The sequence below is a fragment of the Camponotus vicinus genome, unplaced genomic scaffold (assembly GCF_025532165.1).
Source record: "Camponotus vicinus isolate PSW18456_S1 unplaced genomic scaffold, iyCamVici1.0 SCAF_7, whole genome shotgun sequence".
In the NCBI taxonomy this organism is placed as follows: Eukaryota; Metazoa; Arthropoda; class Insecta; order Hymenoptera; family Formicidae; genus Camponotus; species Camponotus vicinus.
In genome coordinates this window covers 17,143,145-17,160,664 of record NW_028141979.1, presented here as the reverse complement: position 1 = coordinate 17,160,664, position 17,520 = coordinate 17,143,145, and the positions used below count along the sequence as shown (strand labels likewise).

At 30.5% G+C, this 17,520-nt stretch overlaps 2 protein-coding genes across 2 annotated transcripts; one reads left to right on the top strand and one right to left on the bottom strand.

The window, feature by feature from the left end:
* Positions 1-7,354: 7,354 nt before the first annotated feature.
* On the bottom strand, positions 7,355-12,678 carry LOC145974751 (uncharacterized). Its single transcript, XM_083104767.1, has 5 exons — positions 11,999-12,678; positions 11,144-11,197; positions 10,326-10,361; positions 9,763-10,056; positions 7,355-9,367 (listed from the first exon to the last, which is right to left on the bottom strand). Exons 1-5 carry the CDS (start codon positions 12,013-12,015, stop codon positions 9,343-9,345), a joined length of 426 nt encoding a protein of 141 aa, XP_082960893.1. The 5' UTR covers positions 12,016-12,678; the 3' UTR covers positions 7,355-9,342.
* Positions 7,405-8,626, top strand: LOC145974752 (SNAPIN protein homolog). Its single transcript, XM_083104768.1, has 2 exons — positions 7,405-7,568; positions 7,939-8,626. Exons 1-2 carry the CDS (start codon positions 7,417-7,419, stop codon positions 7,979-7,981), a joined length of 195 nt encoding a protein of 64 aa, XP_082960894.1. The 5' UTR covers positions 7,405-7,416; the 3' UTR covers positions 7,982-8,626.
* Positions 12,679-17,520: the final 4,842 nt, after the last annotated feature.

Genomic DNA, 17,520 nt, shown 5'->3' with positions numbered 1-17,520 from the left:
TTTTAAAAAATCATTCCCTAATATTTCAGCTTCTGGGATTGGGAAATCGTGAGATACTATATGAAAAGGTACAGATATCTTAAAGAGATTTGATATGATCTTCCCGAACGTATATATTGGATAATTATTTATGCCATTTAATTGCAATAATTTTGTATAATTAATGTTTATATTTTTCGGTATAAAATTTTCTTTAATTAAATTTTGACTGGTTCCTTTATCTATCATAAAAATGGTTTGAGTGGGTTTATCATTAATGTTAACTTGGACAGTAGGCACGCGATTGCGTTTATCAAGATTTATTGTTACAGGCCGTGCGTTTATTACTCGATAATCTACTTGATTCTTTAGGACGGGGAAATTTATTTGAGCTTCCTCTATATCCGACATCGAGAAGTTATTGTAATTTTTCCGATTATTTTTCTCTCGGTAATTATTCGTTGCAATTCGTAATTGACAATTTTTAAGGAGATGACCTTGTTCTTTGCAATATCGACAAAATGAATTATCTTTAGAGGTTGAAATTTGGCTTACTTTAGAACAACAATTTTTGGCAGTATGTCCAAAATTATTACAAATTTGACAAATAATTTGTTGTTTATCTTTTAAATTATACTCTTCATTCTGTTTCCTCCAACAATTTTTAGCTAAGTGGCCAGGCCTTTCACACCACTGACAGATTATAGAAATTTTATTAGTTTGATTATTAATATCGTTTTGCAGACACGACTTTGCATCATAACCTGATTTCGAACATAATTGACACGAGATAACTTCCTCTCGTATTATATTTATGGATTGACGATATCGAAGATTACGTAGGCGACAATTATCAGCGCCATGTCCGCGTTTTTTGCAAATTTGACATATTAATATTTCGGTTTTCAAATTTGTCTCATTGTAAATTTGCGAAGAAAATTGAGTGAGTTTCCTACAGTCATTGGCTATGTGTCCCTTTTTAAAACAGATTTGACATGTTTCCTGCAACCACTTAATATAATGTAACTCGTTTTGACTTGAGTTAGCACCTTGCTTCTGTCGTAAGTTTATTATCTCTCGAAGTTCTCGTTCAATCCTCAAAGCGTCGGCAATGGTGTCTTCTCTGTTTAGATTTCTGGTAATTTTTTGTTCTATGTTAGGCTTTAACCCTCTTATGAAACATTCACACATGTTCTTTTCTAATGACATTTTAATATTTTCATCAGGTAAAACTTTTTCTAGATATTGATATGTTTCTAAGATTTGTTTTCCAAAAGTTTTAATTCTACTAGCATAACTAATTACGTTTTCTTCATCTTTTTGGTAAATACATCCTAATTCCCCTTGCAATTGATAAACATTTTTCGAAGGACCGTAAATTCGTTTTAAATAGAACGTTAATTGCGATATGCTATTAAAAAATTGATCTTGTATAGTTCGGCGAGCTTCTCCGATTATTCTGGTTCTTACGATTTTAGTAAATTGCAATTCTACTTCTTCAGGTAACATAGATTTTGCTTCTTCACATCCTTCAATGAAATAATTTAGTGGAATGTTATTGCCGTCAAAGAAAGGAACAGCTTCAACAGCGTATTTTAGCGTAGCGAAAGGATTTTGACAAGACATTGTTTTAGAATCACTTCCTATTTCTTTAATACGAATTTAATATAAATTTCTGTAATACAAATTTGATTTAATTTTTTTTTCTTTTTTTTTTGATTAATAATTATATCAAGAAAATCATCAGACTTTGGCTAAGATGTATATTGACATTATGAATAAATAAAAAAAAGGTGTTTGTTTCTAATATCCACAAACTAAAAAAGATTTGTTTTGAAATAAATTTAGGAGTTGCTATCGGAATAGATGTGTATAGTGTATATAATTCAAAGATATAAATCTGATATAAATCTGAATACTATCTGATATAAATTTAGGTTTAAATTTAATTTGAATATATTTTACTCGCAAAGAATTGTCTTTTAAAAAGATTTTTTAATTTTTATCGAGATTTTTACATTCCTTCCCATTTCCAAGATCGCACTTTTCAATCCCGGACGAGCCCCCAAAATTTATCAGTATGTTACGTCCAGACCCTTAAAAGGTCGGGCCGTCTGGAAGGACGCAGCCTACTTACCCGGTGACACACTTTTCGGGCGTGTGTATAGATCGGGTCGAGCGCACTGTCAGGGGCCTGGCACAGGTCAGTGACCAGAATGGTCCCTTTAACTCTGTGAGTGTCCTAGGCCTTACGCTCGTCGGTCCCTTTTCGGTAAGAGAATCGAATCTCTTTTACTCGGGACGGGACCCAGTGCGATTTCGGACTTCAAGGAATGAGAACGGGTAGCAAAATTAAATGAAGATTTTATTATAAATTATCATTTATTCAATAATTAGTCGTTTGAGCGATATGAAATATGTTTACATAAAGATCTTTTCTAAAAATACAAAATATAGTAGAAAATTTTATATGTGTGTTGTTTGTATGTGTGAGGGAATTTCCGCGGGTGTTACATTGGTTCGGAGGACGTCAGCCAGGAATAAAAGTGGTAAATCTAATCTTAAGTATTAACCCTGGCTGGAGATTATTACAATTTTGTTTCTTTTAATTTAAAATTTGCTATCTAAACAGGTATATTATAGGGAAGGGAATATTATGGGGGGAAGGGTATATTATGGGGAAGAAAAAAAAAGGGCGGGAGCACAAAGGGTCAAGGATTTTCAAATTGGAGAGTGGTCGGAGGGAATTTCTTCCACAGGGCTTGTATAGGAACTCCTAATGGAAGGTGGGAGCCAGGGAGATGCCAAGCAATTATAGCATCGGGAGGGGCAGTGGTAAGGTAGTGAACGAACTCCTCGTGATCAACAGGACCGGGGCCCACACGGAAAGTTCCTTCGGGAATGGGGAAGTCGATGAGGGGAAACTGTGATAGGAAATAACTTAGAGGGTGAGGAGGGAGAGGTTCGGGAGTTTCAGGGGTGTCGGGATGTTCCGACGGGGAATCGGGAGGGAAGTCGAAATCGGGGGAATCTTGTTCAAGGTCGGGAAGATCTCTCGCGAAATCTTCCAGAGCCTCGCTGAATTCAGAAAACTCCGAGGAGGTGGAAGGGGAAGGAGGGTCTGAGTCGAGGGTGATGACAGGTATGGGAGGGGTACGCTCCCGGACAGGAGGTGAGGGGGAACGAGGGGGTTCGGGAGAAGGCAAAGGAGAGGGTTCGAATACAAGGGTTGATGAAGTAGCTGGGGAAGGAGAAAATTCTGGTGGGGTCGGGGTAGGAGATCTGGGGGGTGAACCAGACGACGGCGCGGGGCCTGGAACAGGTGTACCGGGGGAGGTCGAGGAATGCCCTGGGGATGAGATTGGAGAATAATTCGGAATACGGGGTGAGGAAGAGGGGTTAGGTGTGTGTGTGTTAGTGTCGAGTTTATTACTGCTAATGGGCGCGTCAATATTATCTAAGGTATCGCCATTAATAGGTTTAGGTAAAGATTGAGCCTGTAAAGATCCGTCTGTTCAGCCGATTCCGCCACCGCAACGCTGCCCGCCGTTTACCGGTGGGAGGCACTAATAATAATTTTGACGCTGAATATCTTACTGATTTGATGTTAGATTAGCTATTATAAAATATATCACTGTTGTCATTGGGAAAAGATGGATAAGCCTTAGGCAAAATGATAATTCGTTCCGAAAGATTTTACTCTTAAGTTTAAATTGGTCATACAAATAAAGAGATAGTTAAGTAATAAATAGAAAGGAAATGAATCGAAAATGGTTTCAAATAAAGGTTTGAAATTTAGGAGAAATTCGGATTAGGATTTGTTCGCGAATCGCCTTGCGGAGATTCCCGGCGAACGGGGAATTGTTCGCGAATCGCCTTGCGGAGATTCCCGGCGAACGGGGAATTGTTCGCGAATCGCCTTGCGGAGATTCCCGGCGAACGGGGAATTGTTCGCGAATCGCCTTGCGGAGATTCCCGGCGAACGAGGAATTGTTCGCGAATCGCCTTGCGGAGATTCCCGGCGAACGAGGGATTGTTCGCGAATCGCCTTGCGGAGATTCCCGGCGAACGAGGAATTGTTCGCGAATCGCCTTGCGGAGATTCCCGGCGAACGAGGGATTGTTCGCGAATCGCCTTGCGGAGATTCCCGGCGAACGAGGGATTGTTCGCGAATCGCCTTGCGGAGATTCCCGGCGAACGAGAGATTGTTCGCGAATCGCCTTGCGGAGATTCCCGGCGAACGAGGGATTATGATGGGTGGATTAGAAAGGCGAGTGGGACAAGGATAAGTAAAAATGATTATTGACTAAAAAAAAAACTTATTTCTCAAAGCTGGATGTAGAATATTTCTTTCGTTTACCTATCGGTCTAGGATCATTCCCAACGACAACCAGTTACAAAGTTAACACGAGAGGGGGAAGACAATAAAATTAAATTAGACTTACTAATTATAGCGAGCGTTGAAATATGTAAACAAAATTCAGCTCGGCCGGGCTTGGAGGCGCAAGTGTCCAATTGCTGGCAGCTGGTGAGGAAGGGCTCGGTTAATCCGCAGTGTATCTCACTCACTTCACTTAATTTATTGTGAGATTCAGCCGCACGTGAACAGTTTGTTTAGAGATCGCACTTTTAGAATATATATATATATTCTTTGTTTTATGTGAACTGGAGAAACGTATACCCGGCGAGAGAATCTTTCTAGTAAGACCATGAGTAAAGACTCTTGCACGGAAGAGCTGGCGTGATAATTTTTAAAGAATGAACTGTGTACTATGAACTGTGAACTGAAGTGTCAACTGCACTGCTGCTCGTCGGAAGAATTAGCGTACTGAACTGTCAACTGTAGTGTTAATAGCGCGCGTCGCGCCTTGCGCTTGCATTTTAAAGTTATTACTCCTCCTCCTTACTGGATGGTGGGAATCTTTTGTAATAATTTTAATACTCCCTTCTTAAGAGGATGCCGGATTACCGACAAAACGATTATTTTTTTCCATACCGAAATTTTTTTATTGATTGCACAGAATTATAATTCCTTCTCCACGATTAAAGTATATATAAAAACAAAGCGGGAACCTACTAGTTTTATGTCAAAAACAAAAAAAATTGAAAAATTACAGTTTTTTTATCAGCTTCTGACGTCAACCCGTAACAAAACTTGCTTAATATAAAAATGTTGCAGTTTACATGTACAAAATAACATAGCTTCCTGTTAGAGATTGCATGAAGGAATATAAATAAACTTTTAGAAATGAGTTTAGAATCGTAGTAAAAATAATTTCGGTACGCAAAATTTTCATGCATATTGTTGAGTGTGAGACTGCGATACAAGAGTAAAACAGAGCAGTAGATTAGTTGCTCGCTATCGCGACAGACGGCGCTATAGTCGGTTTGTGTGACAAGGAGAGTCAATCTCGTACCATCATTCTCTTTCATCTTGCGTGTAATAGTATACTTCAGTATACATGTACGCGCACATTAAAGCATTACATTCTTGTTTTCTTTCTCGAATTCCGCGTCATAGATACTCGCTGTCACGCAGCGGCGTAACAATCGTACGCGTAACAAGCTGCGGGAAAACAGCGTTACAACGAGTTACGTAGAAAATATTCTGTGTAAGTTATACATATACACAATATACAGGGTGGGCCATTTTAATCTATGCACCCAAATTTCTTTGTACCTAAGACAGATACGGAAAAATGATTCAGACAAAAGTTTTATGGTTTCGAGGGGGCCATAAGATGGTATCATTGGTTTGACCTTGAAGAGTTATTTGAAGGTCACATGAAGGTCACCTTTAATTTCTTAAATGGAACCTACTATTTGTCATTGCACATTCTTGTAGCTTATCTCGAGAGCTTTCCAAAACACTATAATTAAGTACTTTTTTGTTAAGTACTTTTTGAGTTATGAGGCTTGAAATAATTTCTTAATTTTACATAAACCGTAAAATATCTTGTAAAATATTCATTTTTCGATTATCTTACCTTAATACTTTTATGTACAAAATAATGAGAGGAATCAATTGGTGTAAAGAAAACACATAGTTGTTTTTAAGAAAAAATATGTAATTTGCAATTAACAATTCCATATTTTTTCTTAAAAACAACTATGTGTTTTCTTTACACCAATTGATTCCTCTCATTATTTTGTACATAAAAGTATTAAGGTAAGATAATCGAAAAATGAATATTTTACAAGATATTTTACGGTTTATGTAAAATTAAGAAATTATTTCAAGCCTCATAACTCAAAAAGTACTTAACAAAAAAGTACTTAATTATAGTGTTTTGGAAAGCTCTCGAGATAAGCTACAAGAATATGCAATGACAAATAGTAGGTTCTATTTAAGAAATTAAAGGTGACCTTCATGTGACCTTCAAATAACTCTTCAAGGTCAAACCAATGATACCATCTTATGGCCCCCTCGAAACCATAAAACTTTTGTCTGAATCATTTTTCCGTATCTGTCTTAGGTACAAAGAAATTTGGGTGCATAGATTAAAATGGCCCACCCTGTATACAGGGTGTTTCATTTTAATCCGACCAGTCGAATATCTCGAAAACCAAGCCCGGGAGAGAAAAATATTTCAGACAAAAGTTGTTTGGTTTCGAGGGGGCCATAAGATGGTGACAATGATTTGACCTTGAACAGTCATTTGAAGGTCACATAAAGGTCATCTTAAATTTCTTAAATGGAATACCCTATATATTTTTGCACATTCTTGTAGCTGACATCGAGAGCTTTCCAAAACACTATAATTAAGTACCTTTTCGTTAAGTACTTTTTGAGTTATGAGGCTTGAAATAATTTCTTAATTTTACATAAACCGTAAAATATCTTGTAAAATATTCATTTTTCGATTATCTTACCTTAATACTTTTACGTATAAAATAATGAGAGGAATCAACTGGTGTAAAGAAAACACATAGTTGTTTTTAAGAAAAAATATGGAATTGTTAATTGCAAATTATATATTTTTTCTTCAAAACAACTATGTGTTTTCTTTACACCAGTCGATTCCTCTCATTATTTTGTACGAAAAATAATTGTATCGAAAAATGAATATTTTACAAGATATTTTACGGTTTATGTAAAATTAAGAAATTATTTCAAGCCTCATAACTCAAAAAGTACTTAACGAAAAGGTACTTAATTATAGTGTTTTGGAAAGCTCTCGAGATAAGCTACAAGAATATGCAATGACAAATAGTAGGTTCCATTTAAGAAATTGAAGGTGACCTTCATGTGACCTTCAAATAACTCTTCAAGGTCAAACCAATGATACCATCTTATGGCCCCCTCGAAACCATAAAACTTTTGTCTGAAACATTTATCTCTAAAATGCTTTGTTTCCGAAATAATTGCGTGCGTTAATTAAAATGGCTCACCCTGTATATCAAGAGACACGGTAGTGTCTTCACTACAGCTATAACATGGACGTGGACACAGCGAGTGACAATACATCTATCGACGACAAGATAGATGACTTTTGCGAAAATCCGACGCGGGATGCATTAACGGAAGGTCTTATGAGTCTCTTGAAACCTACGGTGGATCAACTGGACGAGAGAATTCGCGCCACAAGGTGACGTCAAGTTTTCTGTTCAGCGCGCATGCAATAATAGTAACATTTATTTTTCGCGTTTCTTCTTGCAAATTTACGTATATTTATTATTCTTATATTTCTTTCACAGTACGTACTATTTATTGCAAAATATATGTTTATTCATCGAATTGTAACGATAAAAAATTGCGATTTACTTACACAAGCAACATATATATCTTATTGTTACCTATTTTACAAGAATTCTTGAGCATTTTGAAAATCATTTTCAATTTTCATATATAATTATTGGAATGTTATAAAAAATTGTGCTTCTATCATGTACTACAAGTTGCGTACAAAAGTTGCGAAGAGTATTATTTTTTATGCATAACTATTCTCTTTGTTATAGGATATGTCAAATAGAGCTGAAGCAGCGGATTGTTATTACTTAACATTGATTACTTTGCAAGTTTTATAAAAGAAATTTCTTACAATTTTCACCGTAAATTTTATGGAAACTCCAGTAGTTAATTTATCAGATGAAGAACTCAAGACAGTTTATGATCCTTCTGAGGATTCGTATCTTTTAATAGATGCTTTGGAAGAAGATTTAGACATTCTGCATGCGATGAAACCTGTGATTTGTTTAGAAATAGGTAGTGGTTCTGGTATAGTCATCACAGCTCTAGCAATGGCATTGAAAAAATATAATGCTCATTTTATTGCAATTGATATAATCATTATAACATAGAATATTGAAATTCAAAATTTCAAAATTAAAAATAATTTATGCCTTGCGAAAGAAAATTAAAAATGAAAAGTAGTTTATGCAAAAGCATAGAAAGAAAAAATAAATACTCTATGCTATGATGATATTACATACACACACGCACACGCATGTACACATATACAAACATATTTTTATATCATCATAACGTAGAATATTTAAATTTTCAAAATTAAAAATAGCTTATGCTTTGCAAAAGGAAATGAAAAATAAAAAGTAGTTTGTGCAAAGCATAGAAAGAAAAAACAAAAAGACACATTTATAAAAAATATTCTATGTTATGATGATACACACACACACACGCACACACACACACATCATCATAACATAGAATTTTTAAATTTCAAAATTAAAAGTAGCCTATGCTTTGCAAAAGAAAATTAAAAATAAAAAGTAGTTTATGCACAGCATAGAAAGAAAAAACGAAAAAACACATTTATAAAAAAAAATATTCTATGTATGATGATGTATACACACACACACACATATACACACGCACACACACACACACACACAAACATATTTTTATATCATCATAACATAGAGTATTGAAATTCAAAATTTCAAAATTAAAAATAACTTATGTTTTGCGAAAGAAAATTAAAAATGAAAAAAATGAAAAGTAGTTTATGCAAAAGCATAGAAAGAAAAAATACTCTATGCTATGATGATATACATACACACACGCACACGCATGCACACACATACAAACATCTTTTTATATCATCATAACATAGAATATTTAAATTTTCAAAATTAAAAATAGCTTATGCTTTGCAAAAGGAAATGAAAAATAAAAAGTAGTTTATGCAAAGCATAGAAAGAAAAAACAAAAAGACACATTTATAAAAAATATTCTATGTTATGATGATACACACACACATACACACACACGCACACACACACACACACGCACACGCATACACATTTAAATATTAATAAAAATTAAAAATATTATTTCTATAACGGGCTGAGGTTCTTGGATTGGAACTTCGGCCTCGGGCTCGTCCTCTCGACCGTCCCGCTCTAGCCCATCGTGCACGCGGTTGTTCTACAATAAAAGAAATATTTTAATGTTATTTTATTTGAATATAATATTTAAAGAAGAACTGCACGGATTAACTATATTGAAAGTTAATAAATCTAATTTTAATATATGTACATTCAGATTCATGAATTTAACATTACGCAAAATACTTTTAGCCTTTTAAAATATAAAAATAATTATTTGTGAATTAAAAATTTCTTTTGTAAAATATAATTTATACGACACAAAAATTCATGAAAATAAAAATTTTAATTCTATAGAAGGCTAAAAATACTTTGGGCAATGTTAAATTCATAAATCTGAAAATGTAATAGATTTATTAACTTTTAACATAGCTGATTCATTTAGCTGATTCCTTTATAATTAACGTGCTAATTATATAATTCAAAATTATTTACCTCTTACTTGCCCCGCTGTCGTTATCGGTGACGACGGCGGCGGTGGCAGCGGTGACGACGCTGACGGCGATGGCAGCGGTGACGACGTTGACGGCGGCAGGTAGTGGTAATGGCGGTGGTAGTGATGCCATCGTTGGTGGCGGCGATTCTTTTTGTGTTTCCATTAATTTTTGTGTTTCCATTAATTTTTGTATTTTTTTTTTAAGTATATTTTCTTTTAAAGCCGCTTCAGCCTCAACACGTAAAAAGGACGACAATTCAATTTCTGGCTCCATTTCTTCCATATTGTAGGTTCTGAAAGAATGGAAACATATAAAATATATATTATAAAATATGTTTAGAAATGATAGTAGAAATGATAGATAATAAATGATTAATTTTCATTTTAATCTTTTATTGTAATGCATATATGTATTGTGTGTGCAACACAAATATGAATTACAATAAAAAATAAGTAATTACAATAAGTGAATTACAATAAAAATAGTAAAATAAATTTTTATTCCCTTGTTATCTATCATTTCTTACGCATATGTATTAATAATATAATGTGTTACACTTACTTTTTAGGATTTTCTTCATTTTCCTTTTCGTTAGATCTGAAAATAGAAATGTATAAAATATATTGTACAATATAAAATATTTTTATATTATGTATTACAATAAAAGATTAAAATAAAAATTAATTCTTTGTCATCTATTTTTATTATATATTTCTATATTTTTATTATATATATGTATTACAATATGTATTACAATAAAGTGTTAAAATAAAAGTTAACCAAGTATTGTGTGTGCAATACATATGCATTATAATAAAAGATTAAGATAATAAAATATTAAAATAAATTATAAAACATTTTTATAATGAAATAATAGATTGTTATCTATCATTTCTATAAAAAATTTTATAATATTTTATTATTTTATATATTTTATTATTTTAATCCTTATTGTAATGCATATGAGTTGCACACACAATACTTGGTTAACCTTTATTTTAATCTTTTATTGTAATACATATATATGTGTTATACGCAGAAGTACATATAGTTACGTATCGCAACAACTAATGGTTAGTTTTAAATTTAATGGTCTATTTTAATTTTTTATTATAATGCATTTGTATTGCGCATGCAACATATAGTAATATATATGTATTATAACAATCATTAGTTATTGCGATGAGTAATTATATGTATTTGTATGTATGTATAATACATATATGAATTATAATAAGACATTTAAATAAAAGTTAAACAGTATCATGCGTGAAACATATATAATAGAAGATTATAATAAAAGATTGAAATAAAATATATAAAATAATAAATTATATTATAAAATATCTTTATAGATATTATTAATAATCATTGCTTACCTTTTGTGAGTTTCATTATCATTAATTGTTGCTGGTTCTTTTTCGTTTCTGGAACTGTAAATGTATAATATAAGTTATAAAATATTTGTATAAAAATGATAGAAAACGTATTGGTTTATCTTTATTTTATTCTTTTATTGTAATACATATGTATTGCATGCACAACATATACATATTACAATAACGAATTAAAATAAAGATAAACTATTTCATTTCTATAAAGATCTTTTATAATATTTTATTATTTTATATATTTTTAATCTTTTATTGTGCATATTTGTTGCGTGCACAATATTTAGTTAACTTTTATTGTAATGCATTTATATTGCTATATGTTGCGTGCACAATACAAATGTATTATAATAAAGGATTAAAATAATCATTAATTATTGCGATGAATAACTATATGTATTTCTGCGTATAACATATATTTTATGTATTATAATAAAGGGTTAAAATAAAGATTAGCCAAGTATTGTGCATGCAATACATATGCATTATAATAAAAGATTAAGATAATAAAATAATAAAATAATAAATTATAAAATATCTTTATAGAAATGATAGATAAGTGATTAATTTTTGTTTTTATCTTTTATTGGAAGTGAAAATATATAATATAAATTATAAAATATTTTTATAAAAATGATAGATAACGTTTTGGTTTATCTTTATTTTAATATTTTCTTATAATATGTATCACGCGTGCAACATATAATGTGTGTATTACGATAAAAGAATAAATTAAAGGTTAACCAATATTATCTATTATTTGTATATTAATAAAATTTATTATATATATATATATATATATATATATATATATATATATAATGTATTTATATTCATGCTTACCTTTTGCGATTAGCCATTGTAAAAAATATTTAATTATTTAATAATTGTATTTCGATCAATCCCATATAAAAGAATGTTGTAATGTATCAACAATAATTTCGTGAAGACTGCTTCATATTCTGCATTATTTATGAACTGTGAAAAAATATTTAGGTAAGTTGCCAACACTACCGTGTCTCTTGATAATTTGTCTTTATTTTCCTTACTATTAAAAATAGAATTAAATAACTCACTTTTTCTCCGTTCCATTTATATATTCAATGATAAATTAGATAAGCAACGATTATTCATTAATGGATTTATAAGTATTAATTGTGAATAATAAATGTAGATTTCTAATGACATATTGATTTGTAATTATCCGTTATTTTTGCAATAAGAATAGCAAAGAAGTTTGAAGGATCTGAATATCTATATAGTAAGCAAAGAGGACCGTCGAATTTTAATGAAATATGACGGGGGTGGTGGCGGGTTCTTTGCTCATTTATTTAAAGATGTTTAACATATAGTACAAAAAAGAGTGATATCCCTAAAAAAATTACCCTTTTAAAAAAAAGGTAAAAAAAGGTGCTAAGTCCGCGTAAAAAACAGTATATGTATTTGCAAAATAGTGTATTATTAACTGTAAAAAACTATTGTAAAAAACCTGTCTCCAAAATAGTGTTATTTTAAAACTGTAAAAAACTACTGTAAAAAACCTATCTTCAAAATAGGATTATTTTAATCTACAAAATAGTTATTTTAATCTGCACAAAATAGTTATTTTAAACCGTAAAAAATTGTTCTACAAATTATTTTAATTTTGTGTAAAATTGTATATCCTACAAAAATAATGATATCAAAAAAATTGCGCTAAGTGAAAATAAAAACTTATAAAAATATTTTAACCGAAAAAAGTTATACAAAATAGTTGTTTTAATTTTCTACATTATATCCTAGAAAAATGATGATATCCAAAAATTACGCTAATTGAAAATAAAAACTTAAAATATTTTAACTAAAAAAAATTATACAAAATAATTGTTTTAATTTCCTACAAATAATATTAAAAAGTTGCGCCAACTGAATAAAAATTTTCACTATAAAATATACATTTCTTTTTTATTTCCAATATTAAAAGAAAAATGATATTAAATGAATTGTAATATATCTATTATAAAAAATCGTTGAAAATATGAACAATCATATACATTGCAATAATCATATGCATATATCCTGAAAAGTTTATTATTAAAGTTTTATATTAAAAAAAAAAAAAGGAAATGATAATACAAAATTAAAAATTATTAAAAAAATTAAAAATTAGAAATTAATAAAAAAAAAATTTATATAAAAATTAAAAATTAATACATATAAAAAAATTTTAGTTAAAAAACTTAGCGCTGCTACGTTGAATAAAGTGCTAATGAAATTAGCAGCGCTAAGTTTTTTAACTAAAATTTTTTTATATGTATTAATTTTTAATTTTTATATAAATTTTTTTTTTTATTAATTTCTAATTTTTAATTTTTTAAATAATTTTCAATTTTGTATTTTGTATTATCATTTCCTTTTTTTTTTTTTTAATTAAACTTTTCAGGATATATGCATATGATTATTGCAATGTATATGATTGTTCATATTTTCAACGATTTTTTATAATAGATATATTACAATTCATTTAATATCATTTTTCTTTTAATATTGGAAATAAAAAAGAAATGTATATTTTATAGTGAAAATTTTTATTCAGTTGGCGCAACTTTTTAATATTATTTGTAGGAAATTAAAACAATTATTTTGTACAATTTTTTTTAGTTAAAATATTTTAAGTTTTTATTTTCAATTAGCGTAATTTTTGGATATCATCATTTTTCTAGGATATAATGTAGAAAATTAAAACAACTATTTTGTATAACTTTTTTTGGTTAAAATATTTTTATAAGTTTTTATTTTCACTTAGCGCAATTTTTTTGATATCATTATTTTTGTAGGATATACAATTTTACACAAAATTAAAATAATTTGTAGAACAATTTTTTACGGTTTAAAATAACTATTTTGTGCAGATTAAAATAACTATTTTGTAGATTAAAATAATCCTATTTTGAAGATAGGCTTTTTACAGTACTTTTTTACAGTTTTTTTATCTTACTGAATATAATTTTAGAATTAATATGATTTTTACGACTAAAATCACATTAAACAACCCAACATTTTATTAGAATAATTTTCAATTAGATACATTCTTTTACTTATATAACAATAAGTAAAAGTTATCCGAATTATATTGTGTTCGATGTCATTTTAAACGCAAAAATTTCATTAATCCCTTATTATCAAAAAAGATCACATAAAATATAAAAGTTTTACTTTTTATTTTATGGAAATAGTCGTAAATTATAATTATAAATAAAAAACGAAAAAGTTCCCGATGTCGAACATTGCGAAGTCTCTTACATGAGACTTTATTTATAATATTCACGAATATATGTCAGAAAATAAAATGCATTTTTTATTCATTTGAAAGTAATTTTAATAGAATAATGAGAATGTTGCGATTATAATAATTATAAATGCAAAAATAATATCAAACACGATATAAATCGCATAAATTTAGTTAAATATATAATTATAAAACTTGTATTATCAGACTAATTAAAAATTACCCGATTTACGCCGTGTTTGATATCATTTTAATCGCAAAAATCTCATTAATTTATTAAAATTATTTTCAAACCGATGAAATTAAAATTAAAAGTTTCAATTTTTATTTTATAAGATGTTTACATTTTCATGAATTCGGAATGGATAGAGGAAGCGAAGAAATCGCTTGTAAGAGACTTCGGAACTCTTTGATGATAGGTCATCTCGCTCGCTCTCTACTCATGGTCTTGCTTTCTTCGTCACACTTGACAATCGTGATAGACAGCTCGAAAAGATAAGTGGACCCAAGAATCGAGAGCGAGTGAGACAGTAATAGATGTGAGCAAGACAATAATAGGAGCGAGCGAGACAGTAATAGATGCGAGCGAAAGGAAAATAATAGTGTGAAAGAAAGATCCGATTCTCGAGCTCGAGTCCTCGTTGCTCGTGCTATTTCTATCTCGTTCGCTCTTATTGTTATTTCGCTCGTTCTTATTACCTCGCTTCCTCATGTAACTCTCGCATCACTTTTATACATACATACGTCCATACATACACACACCCACACTCATACCCATCCACACACACACACACACGCACACACATATATATAAACGTACAGATTATATATTTTACCAGATGCGGTTTGCATGTGCGCTCTAGTTATTAATTAAAAAATACTTTTTAAAAAATATTTATCCCAGAAACGATTTATTCGTGTGCTGGTTGTTTTTAGAAATGTTTCATACCAGATGCGGTATGCATGTGCGCTCTGGTTATTAAAATATTTATTTCAGAGGCGATCTATTCGTAAGCTGATTATTAAAAAAAATCCAGAAGTGATCTAATTCGTGTGCTGGTTTAAAAAAACCCAGAGGCGATTTAATTCATGTGCTGGTTATTGAAAAAAAATCCAGAGGCGATCTAATTTGTGTGCTGGTTTAAAAAAAATCCAGAGGCGATTTAATTCGTGTGCTGATTATTCAAAAAAATCCAGAGGCAATTTATTCGTAGGCTGGTTGTTTTTAGAAATATTTCATATCAGATGCGGTTTGCATGTGCGCTTTGGCTATTTAAAATATTTATTTCAGAGGCGATCTATTTGTGTGAGCTGATTATTAAAAAAAAATCCAGAGGCGATCTAATTCGTATGCTGGTTTAAGAAAAACCCAGAGGTGATTTAATTCTGATACTGGCTATTCGAAAAGTATTTCAGAGGCGATTTAATTCGTGTGCTGGTTATTCAAAAAAATCTAGAGTCGATCTAATTTGTATGTTGATTATTCAAAAAAAATTCGAGAAGCGATCTTAATTTGTGTGCTGGTTACTTTCAAAAATGTTTTACATCAAATACGATTTGCATGTGCATTCTGGAAGCGAAATTTAAACGAAATTTAATTCAGAGATCATAAAGACACTGCCTCAACTAAAAGGCATATTTGATAAGAATAAAAATCCAGATAAAATGAATCATTGAACCGATTTTTACACGTTATAAGAGGATTCTTATTTTGAAAGTGTGCTATATATTGCGATAATTCTTATATAATTGTAGCATGTCATATAGCGACAAAAGTTAACAAATTATTGGAGCAAATTATACTAATCGCTGGCGATTTTTTTTTATGACACCGCTTCGAATGTACGATAGCCTACCCGGCTATGTGGTGTCTATTGGTGCCTAAAAAAAAATTACTTTCATTGCCGTTGCCTACAAATAATATAATATTTGAAAAGCTTCGACTTGATAGCATATGCTGTGAAATTTATGCTGCGGCTTTCACTATACTACTATAAACTATAGCCTTAGAAGGAAATCCTTGTAAGGAAAAATATTTCAATAATGTGAAATGTACAAAGCAACATTTTTTTAAAATTATAGCAGAAAGTAAATTGCCTTTTCCAAAGTGATAAATTATTCATATATCTTACATTTATCATATCTGATCACGATATTCCAATGAATATCGTTAGAAAAAGACGCCTCAGTACAAATATCTCATTTGCATATATCGGAGAGACGAAAAAAATATATATTATGGTTGCGTCTGGAAATGGACGATGAAACCTATTATATTATCGATATAAATCTATCATTTCGATGCTTTTGAGACAAAGAATGTATTATGAAAATATTTATATTATTTATAAATTTTACGACATTACATCAATTTGCATAAAACATTTTATATTGTTAGCTTTTGATTATATCGATTTAACAAATGTCAAGCATAAATTGTAATTTGTAGATAGTTATATGCAAATATCTCTTTTATTGTATATACAGAATGTCGCAGAGTACTATACATATATAAGCGCTTGTGAGGAGCGCAGTAAATTGAAGAAACAAGTCCCATAGCATTTTACGATTTTCGCAATAATAGAAATTATAAAATAAATAAATTATATAATAATATTAATAGTCCAGTCCAATTAGTCTCAAAAATACCGAATATCTACAAAACGGATAGACAAGCCAATTTTTTGTGGGTGAGTAGAAGGTCATAGGAGATGCCCGAATTCACAAAGTTCCAACAAAATTTCGCTGTGCGTCGGCGACCATCTTTAAAATAAGTTGTAAGGAGTAAGTTTGCATATCTTGGCTCCTATTGGTCGAATTTTTTTCCTTTTTTTTTAGTTTTGTAGGGAAAAATATTTGCTACTTTTGTTTGAAAAATTTTTTAATAGCTGTCAAGGAAAGAAAGTTACAACCAAAAAAGTGCCGTCAATTAGGGGTTGAACATTTTTATTTACAATTATATTGCCTCCTGTTGATTTTATCAAAAAACTATTCAAATAAAACTTGTAGAGGACTCAATTCTCTACAATTTTCGTACATCCATTTTTGCGGAGACTCAAAAAATACCAGAGATAGAGGGCGCCAAAGTTGACTGTGT